At 50.8% G+C, this 18836-nt stretch overlaps 1 protein-coding gene and 1 pseudogene across 1 annotated transcript in view; both read left to right on the top strand.

Moving 5' to 3' along the window:
* Window positions 1–10042, top strand: part of LOC111752523 (rho GTPase-activating protein 27-like) — a 29319-nt pseudogene extending 19277 nt beyond the window's left edge.
* A 4721-nt stretch (window positions 10043–14763) lies between these two features.
* The window catches only part of LOC111747840 (titin-like), a 52604-nt gene continuing 48531 nt past the window's right edge, over window positions 14764–18836 (top strand). Inside the window, exons 1-2 of the mRNA XM_064270364.1 lie at window positions 14764–15199; window positions 15470–18190. Of these exons, the coding sequence (XP_064126434.1) occupies window positions 14764–15199; window positions 15470–18190 (3157 nt within the window). The remainder of the gene's footprint in view (window positions 15200–15469; window positions 18191–18836) is intronic.

An 18836-nucleotide genomic window follows, 5' to 3' on the forward strand; every position in this document is an offset into this window, starting at 1 on the left:
TCTCCCCAGGTCCCAAGGCCAGCAAGTGGTAGAGCTGGGCATGAGACCTGTCTGACCCTGGGCAAGGACCTTAACCACTATCAGCCAGTGCCACCCTGCCTGGCTTGCTGGGAAACTCTGGGACCAGTTGGGAGGCACCTCAAGGCGATTGACCCAGCCACTCTTTTCTAAGCATGCTGGGCACCAGGGATATGAATGCCGAATTCTGCTGGGTACCTGCCCTGGAGGAGCCCAGGATGCCACCAGGCCTCAGGCACACTGAAATAATTGGCCCAAAATGGAGTCACTTGTGAGCAAAGCCTAGCAGGAGCAAAGCCACGGAGGTAGAGTTCAGGGAAGCAGGTGGCTAGACTCAGGTGCCAGCTAAACCCTCAGCCCTCAGGAGGTGGAGGAGGTGGTGTCTGGAGGGGCCAAGTCCTGGGGCAATTAATCCTTCTATGACGGCCCTCAGAGTAAGGGACCACAGGGGCTGGGGCTTGCCAATGTCTGGAATGAGTGGAAGCTGGAGTCAGGGGGTACAGAGGCTGCCTTCCCCAGAGAGGCAGAAGATTCCGGAAGATAAGCCTCTGAGGTATGGGGCCCTAGGGCTGTGCTCAAGATCCTGGCCTCCAGGGATTGCTCTGAGCTTACACACAGGACAAATGAAAGGGCGGCCACCTCCCCCACAGGGAACAAGGACACCAGTCACAAAGGGAGTGAATCTGGTCAGGAAAAGTTGATGGGTAGACTCCCGCCCCCCTCATCTGCCATCCTGGCTCTGCTGCCTCCTCCTCCTGGGAGGCAGCCAGGTGTGGCCTAGGCTCCCTGGAGGTGCGGGGGAAGGGATGGCGTCTCTGCTCCTGGGGCGCTGGCCTGACCCAGAGGGGACTGAAAGCTGGGACACCGGGGACTGTCTCTCCCAGCCTCAGCCCAGCCCCAGCCTGGGAGGAAGTTCTGCCAGGTGCTCTCTGCTGGTGCCTCCCTCACTGTATTGTCCAACAGGAAACCTACCAGCATGGGCACCGGGCAGCCAAGGAAGGAGCGCTGGACGTGTGCCGGTGCCCCGAGATGAAGGGCCGGGCGGGGGTCGCAGAGCCTTGCCAACCGTTTGTAGGAGGGGGACAGGTGGCCGCCGGCCTCTTCTCTCCCCTGCGCACCACGCGGGGGTCCGCACTGCGTGGGCCCTGGAGTGGAGCCGCAGGACAGATCCGTGTGGGGAGCAGGGAGCCCAGGGCTGCCCGAGGGCTGGGGGCGGGAGGGGCACAGGCCCCGGGCCCCAGCGCCAACCCAGGCATTGGCGACGCTGCGACTCGCCTCACCCTGAGCAGTGGACATAGGGCACCTCCTGACAGGAGTCTGTCCTTGAGCTCCAGGAGGCTCCTCGCTCCCCCATCCCTCCTCTTAGCCCCCCAGAGTCGGGGAGGAAGCCGAGGTCCGGGTCCAGCCCTCGCCCACTGCAGGAACACGGCTCTCCGTGGACGTCCCTGCCGTGGGAACCCCGCTCCGAGTTTTTTCGAGGCCCGGCGCGGCTGCGCCAGGGAAGGGCCAGCGGAGAGAGGAGGTGGACCAGGGCGGGTGGTGCTGCAGTAGGCTGGAGAGGGCTTGGAGTTGGTGATTCACAGCACCGACAGCTTCACTGGGATCAGGGTGGAGCCCGACGGGGTCTGGGCGCTTCGTGCCCAGGGCGCAGGGACTCCAGAGGAGCAAATCCCTCAGGACACAGCCCCTCAAGCCTGTGCCTCCTCCCCCGCGTCTCTGTCTCGGTGCCCCTCCCCCAGAGTCCCCAGGCAGCAGCGTTCAGCCCCTCCTGGCCCCTCCCAGGCACAGCTACTTTAGAAATTGGGGGCAGCGGCGTCCCTCCTGAGCGTCCCTTTCCCTCTTTGTTCCCCTCCCCAGCTCCTGGTCCGTGTGCTCTCAGCCTTGCCCTTGGAAGCCCAGCCCAGGGAGATGATAGGGACCTAACCTGCATCCACCCGCCAGCTCCGCCCACCCAGCTCATGGGAGCCCTGAGGCCGGCCCTGTCCAAGTGAGTGCGCGCGCTGGGGTCCCCCGTGAGGTGGGGTGAGGGAATGCCCTCTCCCTTGGGACTTGTTGGCTCAGTTCTGGGCCCTTCACTGGTCCCACCTCCAGAGCCCAGTGTGCTCAGTGACTAGGTTTACACCCCTTCCCCGCATCAAGGAAAGCTTGAGAAAGAGTAAAGAGGGATCACTATACCCCTGACCCCGTTCCTGGGCTCCCTCAACTTCCGCAGGTGGCCTGACTTCCCGCTGCTGGTCCCTGACAACCTCTTGGGACAGGAGAAGGTGTGGTCAGTGGAAGAGCTTGAAGTGACTGCCACGTCTGGGGGAGGACATCAACTCCTCGCTCTAATGGGGACACAGGCAGATTTACAGTGAGGCTCTGTCCCCTCCCCGATCCACTAGGAGCAGAGCTGTGGCAGCCTGGGAGTGGGGGAGACTTGTGTTCACTGCAGGAGAACTTTGGAGGGCCCTGGGGGTCGCGATGAGTCAGAATTGACTGGACAGCAGTGGGTTTGATTTTTTTTTGGTGGGCGGGGAGAAGGTTGTCACCGCATGGGTAATCACTGTCACAAAGTCCATTTTCTAGGGGCCACTGTCATGGGGCATGTAGGCATCACCAGGCAGGTAGGGAGCCGGAGTGGGAGCTAGAGAGCAGGGGCGGCGGCACCATGTTCACCTATGCAGTTAGGCTGCTAGGTAGGGAAGGAGAAACCCAGAGAACCGGTTTCCCAGCCTTGGCAGACACGGCCCTGCCGCCCTGACCCGGGGACTAAGCGGGGCAGGGGTATCTCTGGGCAGAGCTGAGCGGGAGCCGCCCCCAGAGCCCGCGCCTAGGCCCTGACCCGGCACGTTGTGCCCTCTGACTCCTGGCGGCAGGGGGCGCTGCGGGCCGGCGCGGACTCCATACATACTGCCTGAGGTGGGACCCGGCGGGGAGGAGATCTGTAGGCAATGGGCAGCTCTTTCCATTTTACGGACGGGGACAGTGAGGCCCAGTTTGGCTTCTTTCTTTGAGTGGTGTCCATCACCCCCAACCATTTGAGCCAAAGCCTCTGGCAGTACAGCTGGAGCAGTATTACCCCAACCTTCCCACCACGGGACAGAAGCGAGGCTCGAATTTCATAACCTACTCCACCGAGTGAAGGGGTTGTTGTTAGTCCATCATGGAGTGTAAGAACGGGAACCTTAGCGATCTTCTTCTTTGAGGCCCTCAATTTGTTGTTGTTATGTGCCGTCGAGTCGGTTCCCACTCATAGCAACCCTACCCACAACAGAAGGAAACGCTGCCCGGTCCCGCGCCATCCTTACAATTATGCTTGAGCTCGTTGTTGCAGCCATTGTGTCAGTCCACCTCGTTGAGGGTCTTCCTCTTTTCCGCTGACCCCATACTCTGCCAAGCATGATGTCCTTCTCCAGGGACTGATCCCTCCTGACAACATGTCCAAAGTATGCAAGACGCAGTCTCGCCATCCTTGCCTCTAGGGAGCATTCTGGCCACACTTCTTCCGAGACATATTTGTTTGTTCTTTTGGCAGCCATTCAACATTCTTGGCCAACACCACAATTCAAAGGCGTCAACTCTTCTTCGATCTTCCTTATTCATTGTCCAGCTTTCGCATGCATATGATGTGATTGAAAATACCATGGCTTGGGTCAGGCGCACCTTAGTCTTCAGGGCGACGTCTTTGCTCTTCAACACTTGGAAGAGGTCCTTTGCAGCAGATTTACCCATTGCAATGTGTCTTTTGATTTCTTGACTGCTGCTTCCATGGCTGTTGATTGTGGATCCAAGTAAAATGAAATCCTTGGCAACTTCAATCTTTTCTCCGTTTATCATGATGTTGCTCATTGGTCCAGTTGTGAGGATTTTTGTTTTCTTTATGTTGAGGTGTAATCCACACTGAAGGCTGTGGTCTTTGATCTTCATTAGTAAGTGCTTCAAGTCCTCTTCACTTTCAGCAAGCAAGGCTGTGTCATCTGCGTAACGCAGGTTATTAATGAGTCTTCCTCCAATCCTGATGCCCTGATCTTCTTCATATAGTCCAGCTTCTCGGATTATTTGTTCAGCATACAGATTAAATAGGTATGGTGAAAGAATACAACCCTGACGCACACCTTTCCTGACTTTAAACTAATCAGTATGCCTCTTGATCTATGTAAAGGTTCCTCATGAGCACAATTAAGTGTTCTGGAATCCCCATTCTTTGTAGTGTTATCCATGGTTTGTTATGATCCACACAGTCGAATGCCTTTGCATAGTCAATAAAACACAGGTAAACATCCTTCTGGTATTCTCTGCTTTCAGCCAGGATCCATCTGACATCAGCAATGATATCCCTGGTTCCACCTCCTCTTCTGAAACCGGCCTGAATTTCTGGCAGTTCCCTGTCGGTATACTGCTGCAGCCGTTTTTGAATGATCTCCACCAAAATTTTGCTTGCGTGTGTTATTAATGATATTGTTCTATAATTTCCACATTCAGTTGGATCACCTTTCTTGGGAATAGGCATAAATATGGATCTCTTCCAGTCAGTTGGCCGGGAAGCTGTCTTCCATATTTCTTGGCATAGACGAGTGAGCACCTCCAGTGCTGCATCTGTTTGTTGAAACATCTGAATTGATATTCCATCAATTCCTGGAGCCTTGTTTTTCGCCAATGCCTTCAGAACAGCTTGGACTTCTTCCTTCAGTACCACCGCTTCCTGATCATATGCCACCTCTTGAAATGGTTATCGACTAATTCTTTTTGGTATAATGACTCTATGTATTCCTTCCATCTTCTTTTGATGCTTCCTGCATCGTTCAACATTTTCCCATTGAATCCTTCACTACTGCAACTGGAGGCTTGAATTTTTTCTTCACTTCTTTCAGCTTGAGAAACGCCGAGTGTGTTCTTCCCTTTCGGTTTTCCATTTCCAGCTCTTTGCACCTGTCATTATACTACTTTACTTTGTCTTCTCAAGAGGCCCTTTGGAGTCTTCTGTTCAGTTCTTTTACTTCATCAATTCTTCCTTTTGCTTTAGCTGCTCAATGCTCAAGAGCAAGTTTCAGAGTCTCCTCTGACATCCATCTTGGTCTTTTCTTTCTTTCCTGTCTTTTCAGTGACCTCTTGGTTTCTTCATGGATGATGTCCTTGATGTCATTCCACAAATCGTCTGGTCTTCGGTCACTAGTGTTCGATGCGTCAAATCTATTCTTGAGATGGTCTCTAAATTCAGGTGGAATACACTCAAGGTCATATTTTGGCTCTCGTGGACTCGCTCTGATTTTCTTCAGTTTCAGCTTGAACTTGCATATGAGCAATTGCTGGTCTGTTCCACAGTCGCCCCCTGGCCTTGTTCTGGTGATATTGAGCTTTTCCATCATGTCTTTCCACAGATGTAGTCAATTTGATTTCTGTGTGTTCCATCTGGCGAGGTCCATGTGTATAGTCACCGCTTATGTTGGTGAAAGAAGGTATTTGCAATGAAGAAGTTATTGGTCTTGCAAAATTCTATCATTCGATCTCCGGCATTGTTTCTATCACCAAGGCCATATTTTCCAACTATTGGTCCTTCTTCTTTGTTTCCAACTTTCGCATTCCAATCGCCAGTAATTATCAATGCATCTTGATTGCATGTTCCGTCAATTTCAGACTGCAACAGCTGATAAAAATCGTCTATTTCTTCCTCTTTGGCCATAGTGGTTGGTGCATAAATTTGAATAATAGTCGTATTAACTGGTCTTCCTTGTAGGCATATGGATATTATCCTATCACTGACAGCATTGTACTTCAGGATAGATCTTGAAACGTTCTTTTTGATAATGAATGCAACACCATTCCTCTTCGAGTTGTCATTCCCAGCATAGTAGACTATATGATTGTCCGATTCAAAATGGCCACTACCAGTCCATTTCAGCTCACTAATGCCTAGGATATCGATATTTATGTGTTCCATTTCATTTCATTTTTGACCATTTCCAGTTCTCCTAGATTCATACTTCGTACATTCCAGGTTCTGATTATTACTGGATGTTTGCTGCCATTTCTTCTCGTTTTGAGTCACGCCACATCAGCAAATGAAGGTCCCAAAAGCTTTACTGCACCCACGTCATTAAGGTTGACTTTACTTTGAGGAGGCAGCTCTTCCCCAGTCATCTTTTGAGTGTCTTCCAACTTGGGGGGCTCATCTTCCAGCACTATATCAGACAGTGTTCCGCTGCTATTCATAAGGTTTTCACTGGCTAATACTTTTCAGACGTAGACTGCTGGGTCCTTCTTCCTAGTCTCTCTTAGTCTGGAAGCTCAGCTGAAACCTTTCCTCCATGGGTGACCCTGCTGGTATCTGAATACCGGTGGCATAGCTTCCAGCATCACAGCAACACACAAGCCTCCACAGTAGGACAAACTGACAGACTTGTGGGGGGCCCTCAATTTAGAGATCGGAAAATGGAGCCGCTGGCCACAGGACAAGTCCAAGATCTGGATTCAAACCCAGGCCTTCTCTCACCTCCTGCAGGGCTCTTCCCTGCTCCGCAGCCTTGACCTCCCTGTCCACCCCCACCCAGCCCCACCTTGCTGCCCTCAGGGAAGCGCCCAGGCGGCGATGGCGGCAGACGTCGAGGGGGACGTGTACGTGTTGGTGGAGCACCCCTTTGAGTACACCGCCAAGGATGGGCGCCCAACGAGCGCTACCAGCTGCTGAGCCACAGTGCAGTCCACCTGCACACGCAGTTTCTGCCAGAGCTGACCGCGCTCGGCGGCACCGCGGCTGTCGCCCCTGCCAACTCACCACCTGGGCCCCACAGCCCCAGAGCCGCTCACCCAGGACTACCGGTTCCTGAGCACCCTAACGCCTTCGGGACCCGACGGCGCCCCCACCGAGCCACCGCGCCTCGAAAGCTTCCTGTGCCGCCCAGAGCGACAAACTTCCCAGGCCTGCCCGCCTGCCTGTACGTGGGGCTCGATGCGCAGGTGCGGCCCGCCCAGTCCCTGGACCACCTGGCTCCTGCCGCTGCGCCCCTGCCGGCCTCCTCGGGAGCACAGGCAGCTTCAGGGCCTGCAGCTTGAAGGGCTCCTGGGTGTGTCGCCGCCCTTGGGGCGCAATGGCTCAGAAAACGTCAGCAAGGCCATCCGGGACGTGCGTGTCTCGCCGCGGGAGGACCGCCCGGACCAGGTACTTTACCAGGCGAGGAGTAGGGGTGCAAGGAGACCCGCTTCGTGTACGGCTTGACACCCAGTGTCCCCTGGACCAGTTCCTTAAAACAGGGTACGGAGCCTCACGTTCCTCAGTCACAAAACCAGCATGGTACAGACTCACAATGCAGATCCCAAAACGCCAAAACTCTGGGAGGCCAAAGATTTTTTATAACTCGACGGGTGGCAAATTTTGACTTTAACTGTTGTGATGTCATTGATACCCACACCCGTTGCCATCGAGTCGATTTCGACTGATAGCGACCCTACAGGACAGCTAGAACTGGCCCCAAAGGGTTTTCTAGGCTGTAATCTGTACGAAAACAAACTGTCGCTTCTTTCCTCCGAAGAGCGCCTGGTAGGTTTGAACCACCGACGTTTTCCGTTAACAGTAGAGGGCTCAACCACTGGACCACCAGAGCCCCCTGCACGCCATGGATCATCTTTATCTATCTCACTTATTATGAATATTCCTGTTTTGCTGGGGAAATGCTGTTGTTAGCTTCCCGTGAGTCACCTCCAACTCAGGGAGACCCCATGCACAAACTGAACCGAGAGCTGCCTGGCCCTGTCACATTTTCACTACCGTTGGTATGCTTGGAGTCCATTGTAGCCCCCACTGTGTAGCTTTAGTGCTTTACAACCGAGGGGCTCATCTTCCATGAGGCTTGCATTGGTTAAAATTTGGACATAGATTACCAGGCCTTTCTTCCTAGTCTGTCTTAGTCTAGAGGCCCCACGGAAACCTGTCCACCATAGGTGACTCCACTGATATTTGAATAGCAGTGGCATAGCTTCCAGCATCATAGCAACACACAAGCCACCACTGTATGACAGACTGACAAATGAGTGGGGGTGCAGAAATGCAAATGAGCGCAATTACAGGATGCCGCCCCAAGTGCAGCCAGAGCATTACATAGCAGAGGGTAGGTATATGTGAGACAGAAAAGAAATCGGGCTGGCTGAATTAAATAAGGGCTACATTTCAAGGCCCTGTGTGCTTGACCAGCTGTAATTAAATAGTCTCTGAATCTAAGACTAAGTGCAGGCCGCCATATAACTTTTGCTGCTGGCACCCAAAAACTACTAGTGATTAACAAACTAGGTGCTTAGACAAGACCAGGGGCTACTTTTCAAGGCCCTGTGTGAGAGACCAGCTGTAAATTACTGATAATCCTCCTGAGTTGTTTTTCAAGGCCTCCCAGGTGCAGAGCGCGTGCAGCAAAGGTCAACGTGGCCTATGAATGACCTTCCACATGAGACAGACATGAACAGGGACCCCTCTCCGGGGCTCAAACCAAGATCCAGAGGCATCACGTATGCACAACATCCCAGAAGAAGTCCTCTTTGACATCCCAGTAGCCTTTGTGACAGACTCCATCTTAGTCCCAGCAACCTCCGTGAGGAAGTCCATCTTGAGTTCTAAGTGCACGCACACGTGATTTCCATAATCCCTCCCTTTCTCCCATAAATCTCCACCCATCTAATGAATAAAGATAATGCCTTTTTCGCACCTAAAAACATAAGCCCTAAGAAATCCTTTGTCCAGTGAGAGACTAGAGGCTAGCGTAGGTGGAAACCCTTCTCCCTCTCTCCCTCGCGAGCCTTTTACTTTCTTTCTGTCCCTAATAAACCTTTGTTCGTGTGGAACCTCTGAGCCTCTCCTGGTCATTCTTGGTCAGAAGAAGGTAAGAGCCTAGGCAGGGCTTAGTCCTGAGCTGGGAAGCCTTGCCCTGTAACAGAATTTGGCAACCCCGGCAGGACTGATTTTTTTCCTCAGAGCCAGGTGTAGGGGCAGATAAGGAGACTTACTAAACCCTGATGGGCGGAGAAGCAGCTGCCAGGACACCATCTGTCCTGTGTCCCTCTCTCTGGTGAGTAGATCTCCGTGCTTGCTCCTATCATCTGGATTTCCATAAGAACAAGGTATATTTCTCTCTGTCTTGACCTGACAGTTTTTCCTGAGCCTGAGAGTCCTGACCCGAAGTTTAAGGTGAGGGGCTTGGCCCCTAGATCTCGTAAACCTGATAAATCAGGTCTGCTTAATAGATACTCTTCCCAGACTGAGTTAAAAAGCAGCCTGCCCAGACCTGTGCAATCTGGCAAGCCTCAAGAGTGGAGTGATTCCTCTCGATGGAGACTTGGCTTCTGAGGTGAGGGAGTCACCCGAAGATCTGTTAGACCTGGTACAGTCTGTGGTGGGGGGGCACCACCCCAAGATCTGTTAGACTTGATATACTCTGCAGAACTGGTGATTGACTGTCGTCTTTCTCTCACTTTCCTCTCCATTTTATTTTCCTTTTGATTAAGTGCCACCTGGTGGGTGATATCCCTGGCCTTTTGCCCAGTTGGTGCGTTTCTACCAGTGCAGTCCCATTATTGCATCTGCGATCGCAAAGAGGGACACTTGGTGGCTCTAGACTTTAGGCAGGTGTAATAATGGCTGTCAGTTTTGTGTGTCTAGATGTTGTCTGTCTCTGGTTTGTGCACCCTGGTTCTGCGGAGTGGATGTAGACATCTCTATCTGTTTAGACTGAGAGATTGAAGCACCCCCATCTGGTATTGGGGATAAGAGGCATCTGGAAGATTGAAGTGGAGATTCAGATATTCCTAGTAATGTGTTGGACCTCACTAAAATCATCCTTGTTTCCCCTCTCCCTTTCTGGCTTGACTGGTCCAAGCGCTCTCTGTCCGTTCATCCTATGTGTGAATTTTATGTGTGACTGTCACCTCTGTGTCTTGTGTGTCATTTATGTGTAATGCATAGAAATTACTCACTGAAAAAAATTCAGGTTAAATGACTACATGCCTATAGAGACTCCTGAGAACTTATTATTTGGGCTCAAAAAAAAAAAAAAAAAAGAGGTTCTCTCCCAGAGCTGAGAAATTCTTGGCTGCAAGACAAGAGAAAAATTAATTCCTATGGACTAAAAGAAAAAGCTAGTGGTATCAACTACCCATAAAAATAAAAAGCTAGGTTCTTGGGAACAGTTAATTCGATACAATGAAAAATCAAGAGAACTTACCAGGAGATTCACACCTAGGGTGCGTTCTTAAACACTGACAATCCTTTTCTTATGATCAATTAAAGAAAAAGAAAGCATCAGAAACAGAAGGAAGTATAGGGTTAAAAGGTTTTTGGCTAATGAGACTGGCCTGCCAAGCATACTCTAACTGAGATAAGGAAAATGATTTACAGACCAAATTTCCAGGCAGCCTTCCTAATTGCTGCCTTGCAGGCTAAAGGCCTTCCCCCAAGAAAACAAAGAAAACGTGGGAGACCAAGGCCATAGGAGTGGAGAAACCCCCACACCCCTTTGGAAAGAAACGAGTGCAGCTGGTGTAGAAAATAGTAATAATAATTTTGTCTTAAAGTAAAAGTAGCAGTTCCAAAACTGTGAAAGGGAAAGAAATTAGTTATCTTTTGCCTTTCAAAAGTTTTATCTGTCTGACTAAAGTTTAAAGGTTTATGAGATTTTTAAGAGCTTTAATGTTAACTAGCATATAAAACAAAGAATTAGGTTTCTCACTGTTAAAATCACAAAATTTTCTTTGATTACTGAGTTAAAGAGTTAATCTCACCTGGATTAAAGGAGAATGAAGAACACCAAGGACACAAGGTAATTATGAGTCCAAGAGACAGAAAGGGCCACATAAACCAGAGACTACATCAGCCTGAGACCAGAAGAACTAGATGGTGCCCAGCCACAACCTATGACTGCCCTGACAGAGAACACAACAGAGAACCCCTGAGGGAGCAAGAGAGCAGTGGGGTGCAGACCCCAAATTCTCATAAAAAGACCAGACTGAATGGTCTGACAGACTAGAAGGACCCCAGTGGTCATGGCCCCCAGACCTTCTGTTGGCCCAGGACAGGAACCATTCCTAAAACCAACTCTTTAGACAGGGATTGGACTGGACGATGGGTTGGATAGGGATGGTGCTAAGGAGTGAGCTGCTTGGATCAGGTGGACGCTTGAGACTATGTTGGCATCTCGTGCCTGGAGGGTAGATGAGACGGTAGAGGGGTTTAGAAGCTGGCGAAATGGACACGAAAAGAGAGAGTGGAGGGAGAGAGTGGGCTGTCTCATTAGGGGGAGAGCAATTGGGAGTACGTAGCAAGGTGTACATAAGTTTTTGTGTGAGAGACTGACTTGATTTGTAAACTTTCTCTTAAAGCACAATAAAAATAATTTAAAAAAAAGAGTTAATCTCTTCTTTGTGTAATTTGCTTCAAAGACAAAGGCTCAGTCTGTTGCTGGAATAAGATTCCTGCATCTTGACTCTGGAAGTTGTGCATCTATTTTCTTCCAACCATTAGACGATAACAGAGGAATTTACCCTTTCAAGGGAGGCAGAAGGAAAGTAAATACCCCGAGAAACAGCCTCAGGCTGGAATGACATCTGAAACTGAAAGACAACATTTGAATTCGTGTCTACCATCTTTTAGGTTCAAAAAATCAATTGCATAGGTAGAAATGGAGCAGGCCCACTCTGACCATTATTTATCAAAAAAATAACTGGGGTCTTTTTGACCACTAATTCCCTATGAGCCAACGCTAGGTACAGCATTTGGCTGTATTAATAGAGGTAGGAGTTCAGATCTAGGGAGGTGATGCTGGGCCCGTTGGTAGCAGTGCTCTGGCCCCAGGTGGACTCCGAAACTCAGAACTGGGAGACACATATTGAGGAATGTTGACTTAGTGGAGTGTGTACAGCGGGGCCGAAGAAGGTATGGGAAGAAGAGGCCAGAACTGGGAGGTAACTGGGGGTAGCCGGGGTGGGGGAGAATAGGATGGCTGTCTACAACATCCGAAGGGCTCCATGCATCAAGGAAAGTCAATGCTCTGAGGGTCCCTGGTGGCGGTGAGGGGAGTTAATCAGGGAAAGGAAAGGAAAAAGCTTCCTCTCTGCCTGGGGTCTTCTGGCCTGGCTTGCTCGGAGGGCATTTCGGGTCCCTCTCCCACTCCGGAAGGACCCCCAGCTCTGAGGATGGATGATTTCAGTCCGTAGATTTGCCCCCTGAGGAGAAAGTGAGAGCTGCAGCGCTGACATCTGAGGGAGGGAGCGCCTGGGAAGCTGGCTGAGGAACCCTTTTGTGGACCTATGATATGAATGCCCCAACTTAGGCATTAAGCTGCCAAGCTAGTTTCTAAAACAACTTTACTACCTGTAAGATGTTTTCTTTAAAAACAGTGATAATAATAATAAAAAAGTGAGGAGCAGAAAGATGTGTCTCATCGACCTGGATCAATGGGAACTTAATTTGGGGGCTAGATGTTTGATTACTTAGCTCACCCTAAAGTTGCAAAGTGTTTTGAAGAGAAGAAGGTAGAGAAAGAGGAGGTCATTCCCGTCTGAAAAAGTATGTGAAGGTTTTTCCAAATAAAAGAATTATTTTAATGAATTTAAATAAATCCCAGTCAAGGGAACTACAGGTTTATCCAGGGTTGGGCTTTGCGAAGTCTAGCTTCCCAAATTGCATCGATTAAGGGTAGGGTTACACACCCGATTATCGTAACTGCTTTCAGTATGTTGTACGCCTGTAAAAAGTTGAATTGGCAAAAGTCGTGTTATGGATGTATTATAACAATGACCAAAAAAAGAAAAACCAGAAGGAGTAGCTGCTGATGCTGCTTATGTACAGCTAAAAACCTCAGGAATTTGGTTTCTTGGTTTGCAGGTTTAGGGTCATGTTTTCATGGGACATCCTAGTTAATTGGCCTAATACCATATTTAGTGCTCTGTTGTACCTCCTAGTTCACTGCATAGTGCCTGGGGCCTGAAAAGCTTGCAAGCAGCCATCCAAGGCCCGACAATTGGTCTCCATTCACCTGGAGCAACAAAGGAAGAAGGAGAGTCAGGAACAGGAGGATATGGAAAGTGTGGCTAACTGCCTCCATTATCTGCCTCCTTTGCTGGGACACCAGAAGAAGTGGATGGTGCCTGGCTACCATTACTGAATATTTTGATCGAAGATTCTGCAGAAGAATCCTGATCCAAAGGGGGAAGATGCAGAACAGAATTTCCAATTCTCATGGACTCTAGACTTTCTGGAGCCATGGAGGCTGGATGAACCCTGAAACTATCGCCCTGAGATAATCTTTAAATGTCGAACCAAAAATGTTCCCTGAGTCATCTTAAAACAGAACAATAGTTTAGTGTAAATAGTAAAAAAGGCCTGCCTTGAGCATTATGCTTGTATAAGAACTACCTATATGGGATGAAATTGACAACAGCAACTTAAAAGTTTAGATAGGAACCTCAGGGTGCAGGGAGTTGATGAGGAACAACTCAGAAAAGGAGGGCGAGAAGGGTTGTACAACTTGAAGAATGTAATCAGTGTCACTAAATGGTACGTGTAGAAACTGTTGGATTAGTGTATGCTTTGCTATTTATATTCTCAACAACAAAATAAATTTAGAAGGAAAAATGTCTAGCTTCCTGTTAAATATAAGAGGAAGGGATTCAACATTGGTGCTAAAGATTTCAGAAGCCTGAATAAAACAAAAGACCCATCCTTATGAGAACAATCTTGAAATCGGTTCAATTTTAAAACCATTCTATGTGCCAGGCCATATGCTAGGCACTGAGAATAACACGATAAAGCCTCCCTCTCTTGGGGTTTACATGCTAGGGTTTGTGCTAGCAAACAAACCAGTAAGAAAAAAGATTATAAGAAGGGCTATAAAGGACACAAACGGGTGTTGCTTACAGTATTTCAAGAAAAGCCTTTAACATGCTGACTTTCACATCCTTCCCCATGTACACAAAGGTGGACCTCTGAAAAGTGGGGTTGTTACTTTTACTTCTTCTGTATTAATTGCCATGTTGAGTCAAGGTGGGATTGGAAAGTTTTTCGATGTCAGTGTAAAGTGCTATGCACTCAGATTCAGTCCCTCACTCTCAGACCAAATTGGCCACTCCCTAAGACCTTCCTACAGAAAGTTTGGCTCCTCACTGATTAGTGGTACTCCCTACCTGATAGAGTGGTGAGTTAATAATCAAATATGGAACAAAGAGGATGTGGAGAGTTGAGGAAATAGCAGCCTTTTAGAGTAAAGTAGCTTTAATGTGTGTTGGTTCCCCTCTTGGCCACACTAAATAGCATTCATTTTGCAGGTCAGGTACTTTTCTTAGAAGCACTTTGGCCACAGAATGGAAGAATGTCTGGATTTCAGTTTGGAGGAGGAAGAAGTCTGGCTGCCAGAAGCTGACTAGCACTTTTGACTATGCAGTGGGGCTGGGGAAGCTCTCTGTCCCTGCAGCTGGAGGCTGATGGCAGGGAGCGGGGAGAGAGAGAGCCCTAATCCTCCCTTGCTTTGAGGGGGAGGGTAAGGGAGGGGTCCTGAAGTGCTGTCACCTCTGCGGGAGAAGGGAAGCCTGGGCCACGGTGATTCTAGGAAAGGAGCTCACCATAGTGGCTTGGGACTGGTCTCTGAGGCAACTCAATAAAGGTGGTACGTCAACAAAGGTGTCATAAATAAAGGGTGGGGCACGCGGTTGGTAACTGTGCGCGAGTGTCTCAGTCTCTCATAACGGATCGGCTCCCGCTAAGAGCGCGGTGCCCCGTATTCTCCTCGTGTCATGTTGCGGTTGCGCCTCTGGGCCCCAGGGCTCCTCCTCACGCTGCAACCACTGTGGCTGCTGGTCCAGGCGCCACCTATACCCGCATGGACATGGAATCTGGACCGGCTGAACTCTGACCCCCCCGGGCTGACCAAACCCTGGTCTTTGCCCTCGCCTGATCTCGCACCCCAATCGCCCCCTGCGCTTACAGCCCCGCCCGAGCCAGGGGGCTCTGACTACACGGAGTCCCCGGCTCCAGCCCAGATGTTGGCCGGGCCTCAGGAATTCTTTAAGATGTTGAACCCAGATTCGGCTCCACAGCTGCCCCCCAAGGGCAATCGGTTGGCTGGTCCACATTGGCGTCGGAGGTTCCCGAAGGTGATTCCGATGTATGATTGGAATGAGAATGAGGCCGTAACTCTGCCTCGACTCAAAAGAAAGACTGAAACTGAAGGTATGAATCAGGCTGCAGGTCACCAGTCATTTGAAATACATGTTCCACCTCTAGATAGTCATAGTTCAAAACCAACGAAGGTTATTGTTTCATCCCCAAATCTCATAAAGGATCTGGCTCAGCATGGACAGCTTGCTAAGGTTGTTGTTGGAACTTCAGGCCCATTTGCAAAACTACCTAACCGACTAGACCAACTTGTGGATGACTATGTTCTAGACCCAAGTTTAGATATAGTGTATCCTCCAGACAACCTACCTCCGGGATTCCTAGGGACCCCAGATCAGCCTCCAGAGCCCCCTGAATTTGATCCTACTCTACCTACGGTGGAACGCCCTGAGCTTCCTGAGGAGGAGGAACCTTCAGTTGAACAAGGGGCCCCAGCTCAGACTTCAGAGGCCCCTCAGTCAATGAAACCTTACCTAGCCCATCAGGAGGCCCCACATCTGCCTCTAGAGCCCCCTACGGAGATGGAACCATCTCGACTCCAGCAGGAAGCCCCTGCTGAGACTTTGCAGACCACTGAAGGGGTTAAACCTCCAGTCCAGCAGGAGGCCCCATCTCAGCCTCCAGAGTCCCCTCAGGAGGTAGAACCTTTTTCAGCCCAGCAAGAGACTTCAGCTGAGCCTCCAGAGCCTGCTGAGATTGGAGAACCTTCTCGAGTCCAGCAAGGGGCCCCAACAGAGCTTCCAGAGCCCTCTAAGGTAGAAAAGCCTTTTCCTATAGAGCAGGAGACCCCAGTTCAGAGTCCAGAGGCACCCGAGGAGCATGAACCTTCTCTAACCCAGCAGGAGGCTCAGACTCAGTCTCTAGAGCCACCTAAAGCAGTTATACCTCAGATTTCAGTGCATCATGAGGTGAGTCTTCAAACTCCAGGTCGGAATCAACCTCATCATTCAACCTTGCCCAATATCACAATGCAGCCAGTGGATGTGGAGCTTACCCTAACCCCAGAGCACAAGAAGGAGGTGCAATCATGTCCAACTCAGCAGAAAGCCCCAGCACAGCCCCCAAAGCCTCCCCAGGAGGTTAAACCATCTTCAAGCCAGCAGGGGGCCCCAGCTCAGCCTCCAACGACTCCCCAGGAAGTCGAACCTTCTCCAATCCAGCAGGAGGCTCCAGCTCAGCCTCCAGAGCGACCTGAGGAAGTTGAGCCTTCTTCAGTCCAGCAGGAGGCTCCAGCTCAGCCTCCAAAGCCCTCTGAAGGGGTCAAACCTTCTCCAGGCATTCAGGAAGCCCCTGCACAGCCTCCAAAGCCTCTAGAGGAAGTGAAACCTTCTCCAGTCCAGGCGGAAGCCCCAGCTAAGCCTCCAAAGCTCTCTGAGGAGGTCGAACATTCTCCAGGCCATGAGGAAGCCCCAGCACAGCCTCCAAAGCCCCCTGAGGAGGTTGAAGCTTCTCCAGTCTCACAGGAGGCTCCACTTCATCCTCCAAAGCCCTCTGAGGAAGGTGAACCTTCTCCAGTCCCACAGGAGGTGCCAGTTCAGCCTCCAAAGCCCTCTGAGGAGGTTGAACCTTCTCCAGGTCATCAGGAAGCCCCATCGCAGCCTTCGAATGCTACTGAAGAAGTTGAAGCTTCTCCCACCCAGCAGGAGACCCCAGGTCTGCTTCCACAGAGCCCAGAGGAGGTTGCGTCTTCTTCAGTCCAGCAGGAAGTTCCAGCACAGTCTCCAATGCTTCCACAGGAGGTTAAACCTTCTCCAGCTGAGCAGGAGGCTCCAGCTCAGACTCCAGAGCCCCCTGAGGAGGTTGAACCTTCCTCAGTCCAGCAGGAAGCTCCAGCAGTACCTCCAAAGCCTCTAGAGGAAGGTGGAACTTCTCCGGTCCAGCAGGAGTCCCCAGCTCTACATCCAGAGCCATCTCAGGAGGTTGAGCCTTCTCCAATGCAGCAGGAAGCCATAGCCCAGTCTCTGAATCCTCCCCAGAAGGTTAAACCTTCAATACAGGAGGAGACCCCAGGTCTGCCAGCAGAGCAAGCTGAGGAGTTTGAGGCTTCTCCAGTGCAGCAGGAAGCCCCAGCTCAGCATCCAAAGCCCTCTGAGGAGGCTGAACCTCCTCCAACCCAGCAGGAAGCCCCAGCACGGCCTCTAAAGCCCTCTGAGGAGGTTGAACCTCCTCCAGCCCAGGAGGAAGCCCCAGCTCAGCCTCCAAAGCCGTTGGAGGAGGTTGAATCTTCTCCAGTTCAGCTGGAGGCTCCAGCTCAGCCTCCAAAGCCCTCTGAGGAGGTTGAACTTCCTCCAGTTCAGCAGGAAGCTCCAGCTCAGCTTCTAAAGCCTCACCATGAGGTCAAACCTTCTCCAAGCCAGCAGGAGCCTCCATCTCAGCCACCACAGCCTCTCCAAGAGGTCCAACCTCCAACTGAGCAACAGTCCCCAGTTCAACCTCCAGAGCCTCCTGAGCAGATTGAACCTTCTCCAGTGCAGCAGGAAGTTCCAGCACATCCTCCAAAGCCCTTTGAATGTATTGAACCTTCTCCAAACCAGCAGGAATTTCCAGCTGAGTCACCAAGGCCCCCCGAAGAAATTCAACCTCCAACAGAACAGGAGACCCCAGCTCCACCTCCAGAGCTCCCTGAGAAGGATGAACCTTCTCCAGTGCCGCAGGAAGCCCCAGCACAGCCTCCAAAACCTCAACAAGAGGTTAAACCTTCTCCAGTTCAGCAGGAATCTCCACTTCAGCTTCCAAAGCCTCCCCATGAGGTTGAACCTTCTCCAGGCCAGCAGGAGGCTCCAGCTCAGCTTCCAAAGCCTCCCCATGAGGTTGAACCTTCTCCAGGCCAGCAGGAGGCTCCAGCTCAGCTTCCAAAGCCTCCCCATGAGGTTGAACCTTCTCCAGGCCAGCAGGAGGCTCCAGCTCAGCCTCCAGAGCCTCCTGAGGACGTTAAACCCTCTCCATTCCAGCATGAAACCCCAGCACAACCTCCAAAACCTCCCCAGAAGGTTAAACCTCCAGTATATCATGAAGCCCAGGCACAACCTCCAAAGCACTCTGAAGGTATTGCCCCTTTTCTAACCCAGCAGCAGTTTCCAGCTGTGCCTTCAAGACCCTCCGAAGAAATCAAACCTTCTTCAATCCAGGAGGCAGCTCCTGCTCAGGCTACAAAGCCCACTGAGGAAGCTGGACTTTCTCCAGTACCCCAGGGGGACACACATCAGCCTGCACAACTCCCTGAAGAGGTAGAAGCTTCTCCAGTCCAGCAGGAGGCACCAGCTAAACCTCTAGAGCCTCCTACAGAGGTTATAACTCAAGCTACCACAAATCATGAGGTTCTACCACCAGGTCAGAATCAGCCTTATCTTACAAACTTGCCACATGTTTCAGTTAAACCTGTTGATCTGCAGCTTACCGTAACTCCAGAACCCACTAAAGAGGTTCAGTCATGTCCAACCCAGCATGAGGTCCAAGATCAGCCTCCAGAGACACCTGAGAAGGTGAAACCTACCTCAGTTCAACCTCCTGAGGAAGTCAAACCTTATCCAAGCCAGCAGGAGTACCCAGCTAAGCCTCGAAAGCCCACCGAGGAGGTTGAACTTCCTCCAGTCCAAGTACAGGTCCCAGCTCACCCTCCAGAGCCCCCAAATGAGGTTTTAACCCTACCCTCATTGCATGATGGAGTGACAATTCAACCTCTAGGTCATCC

Source organism: Loxodonta africana, chromosome 18, assembly GCF_030014295.1.
Source record: "Loxodonta africana isolate mLoxAfr1 chromosome 18, mLoxAfr1.hap2, whole genome shotgun sequence".
NCBI lineage: Eukaryota > Metazoa > Chordata > Mammalia > Proboscidea > Elephantidae > Loxodonta > Loxodonta africana.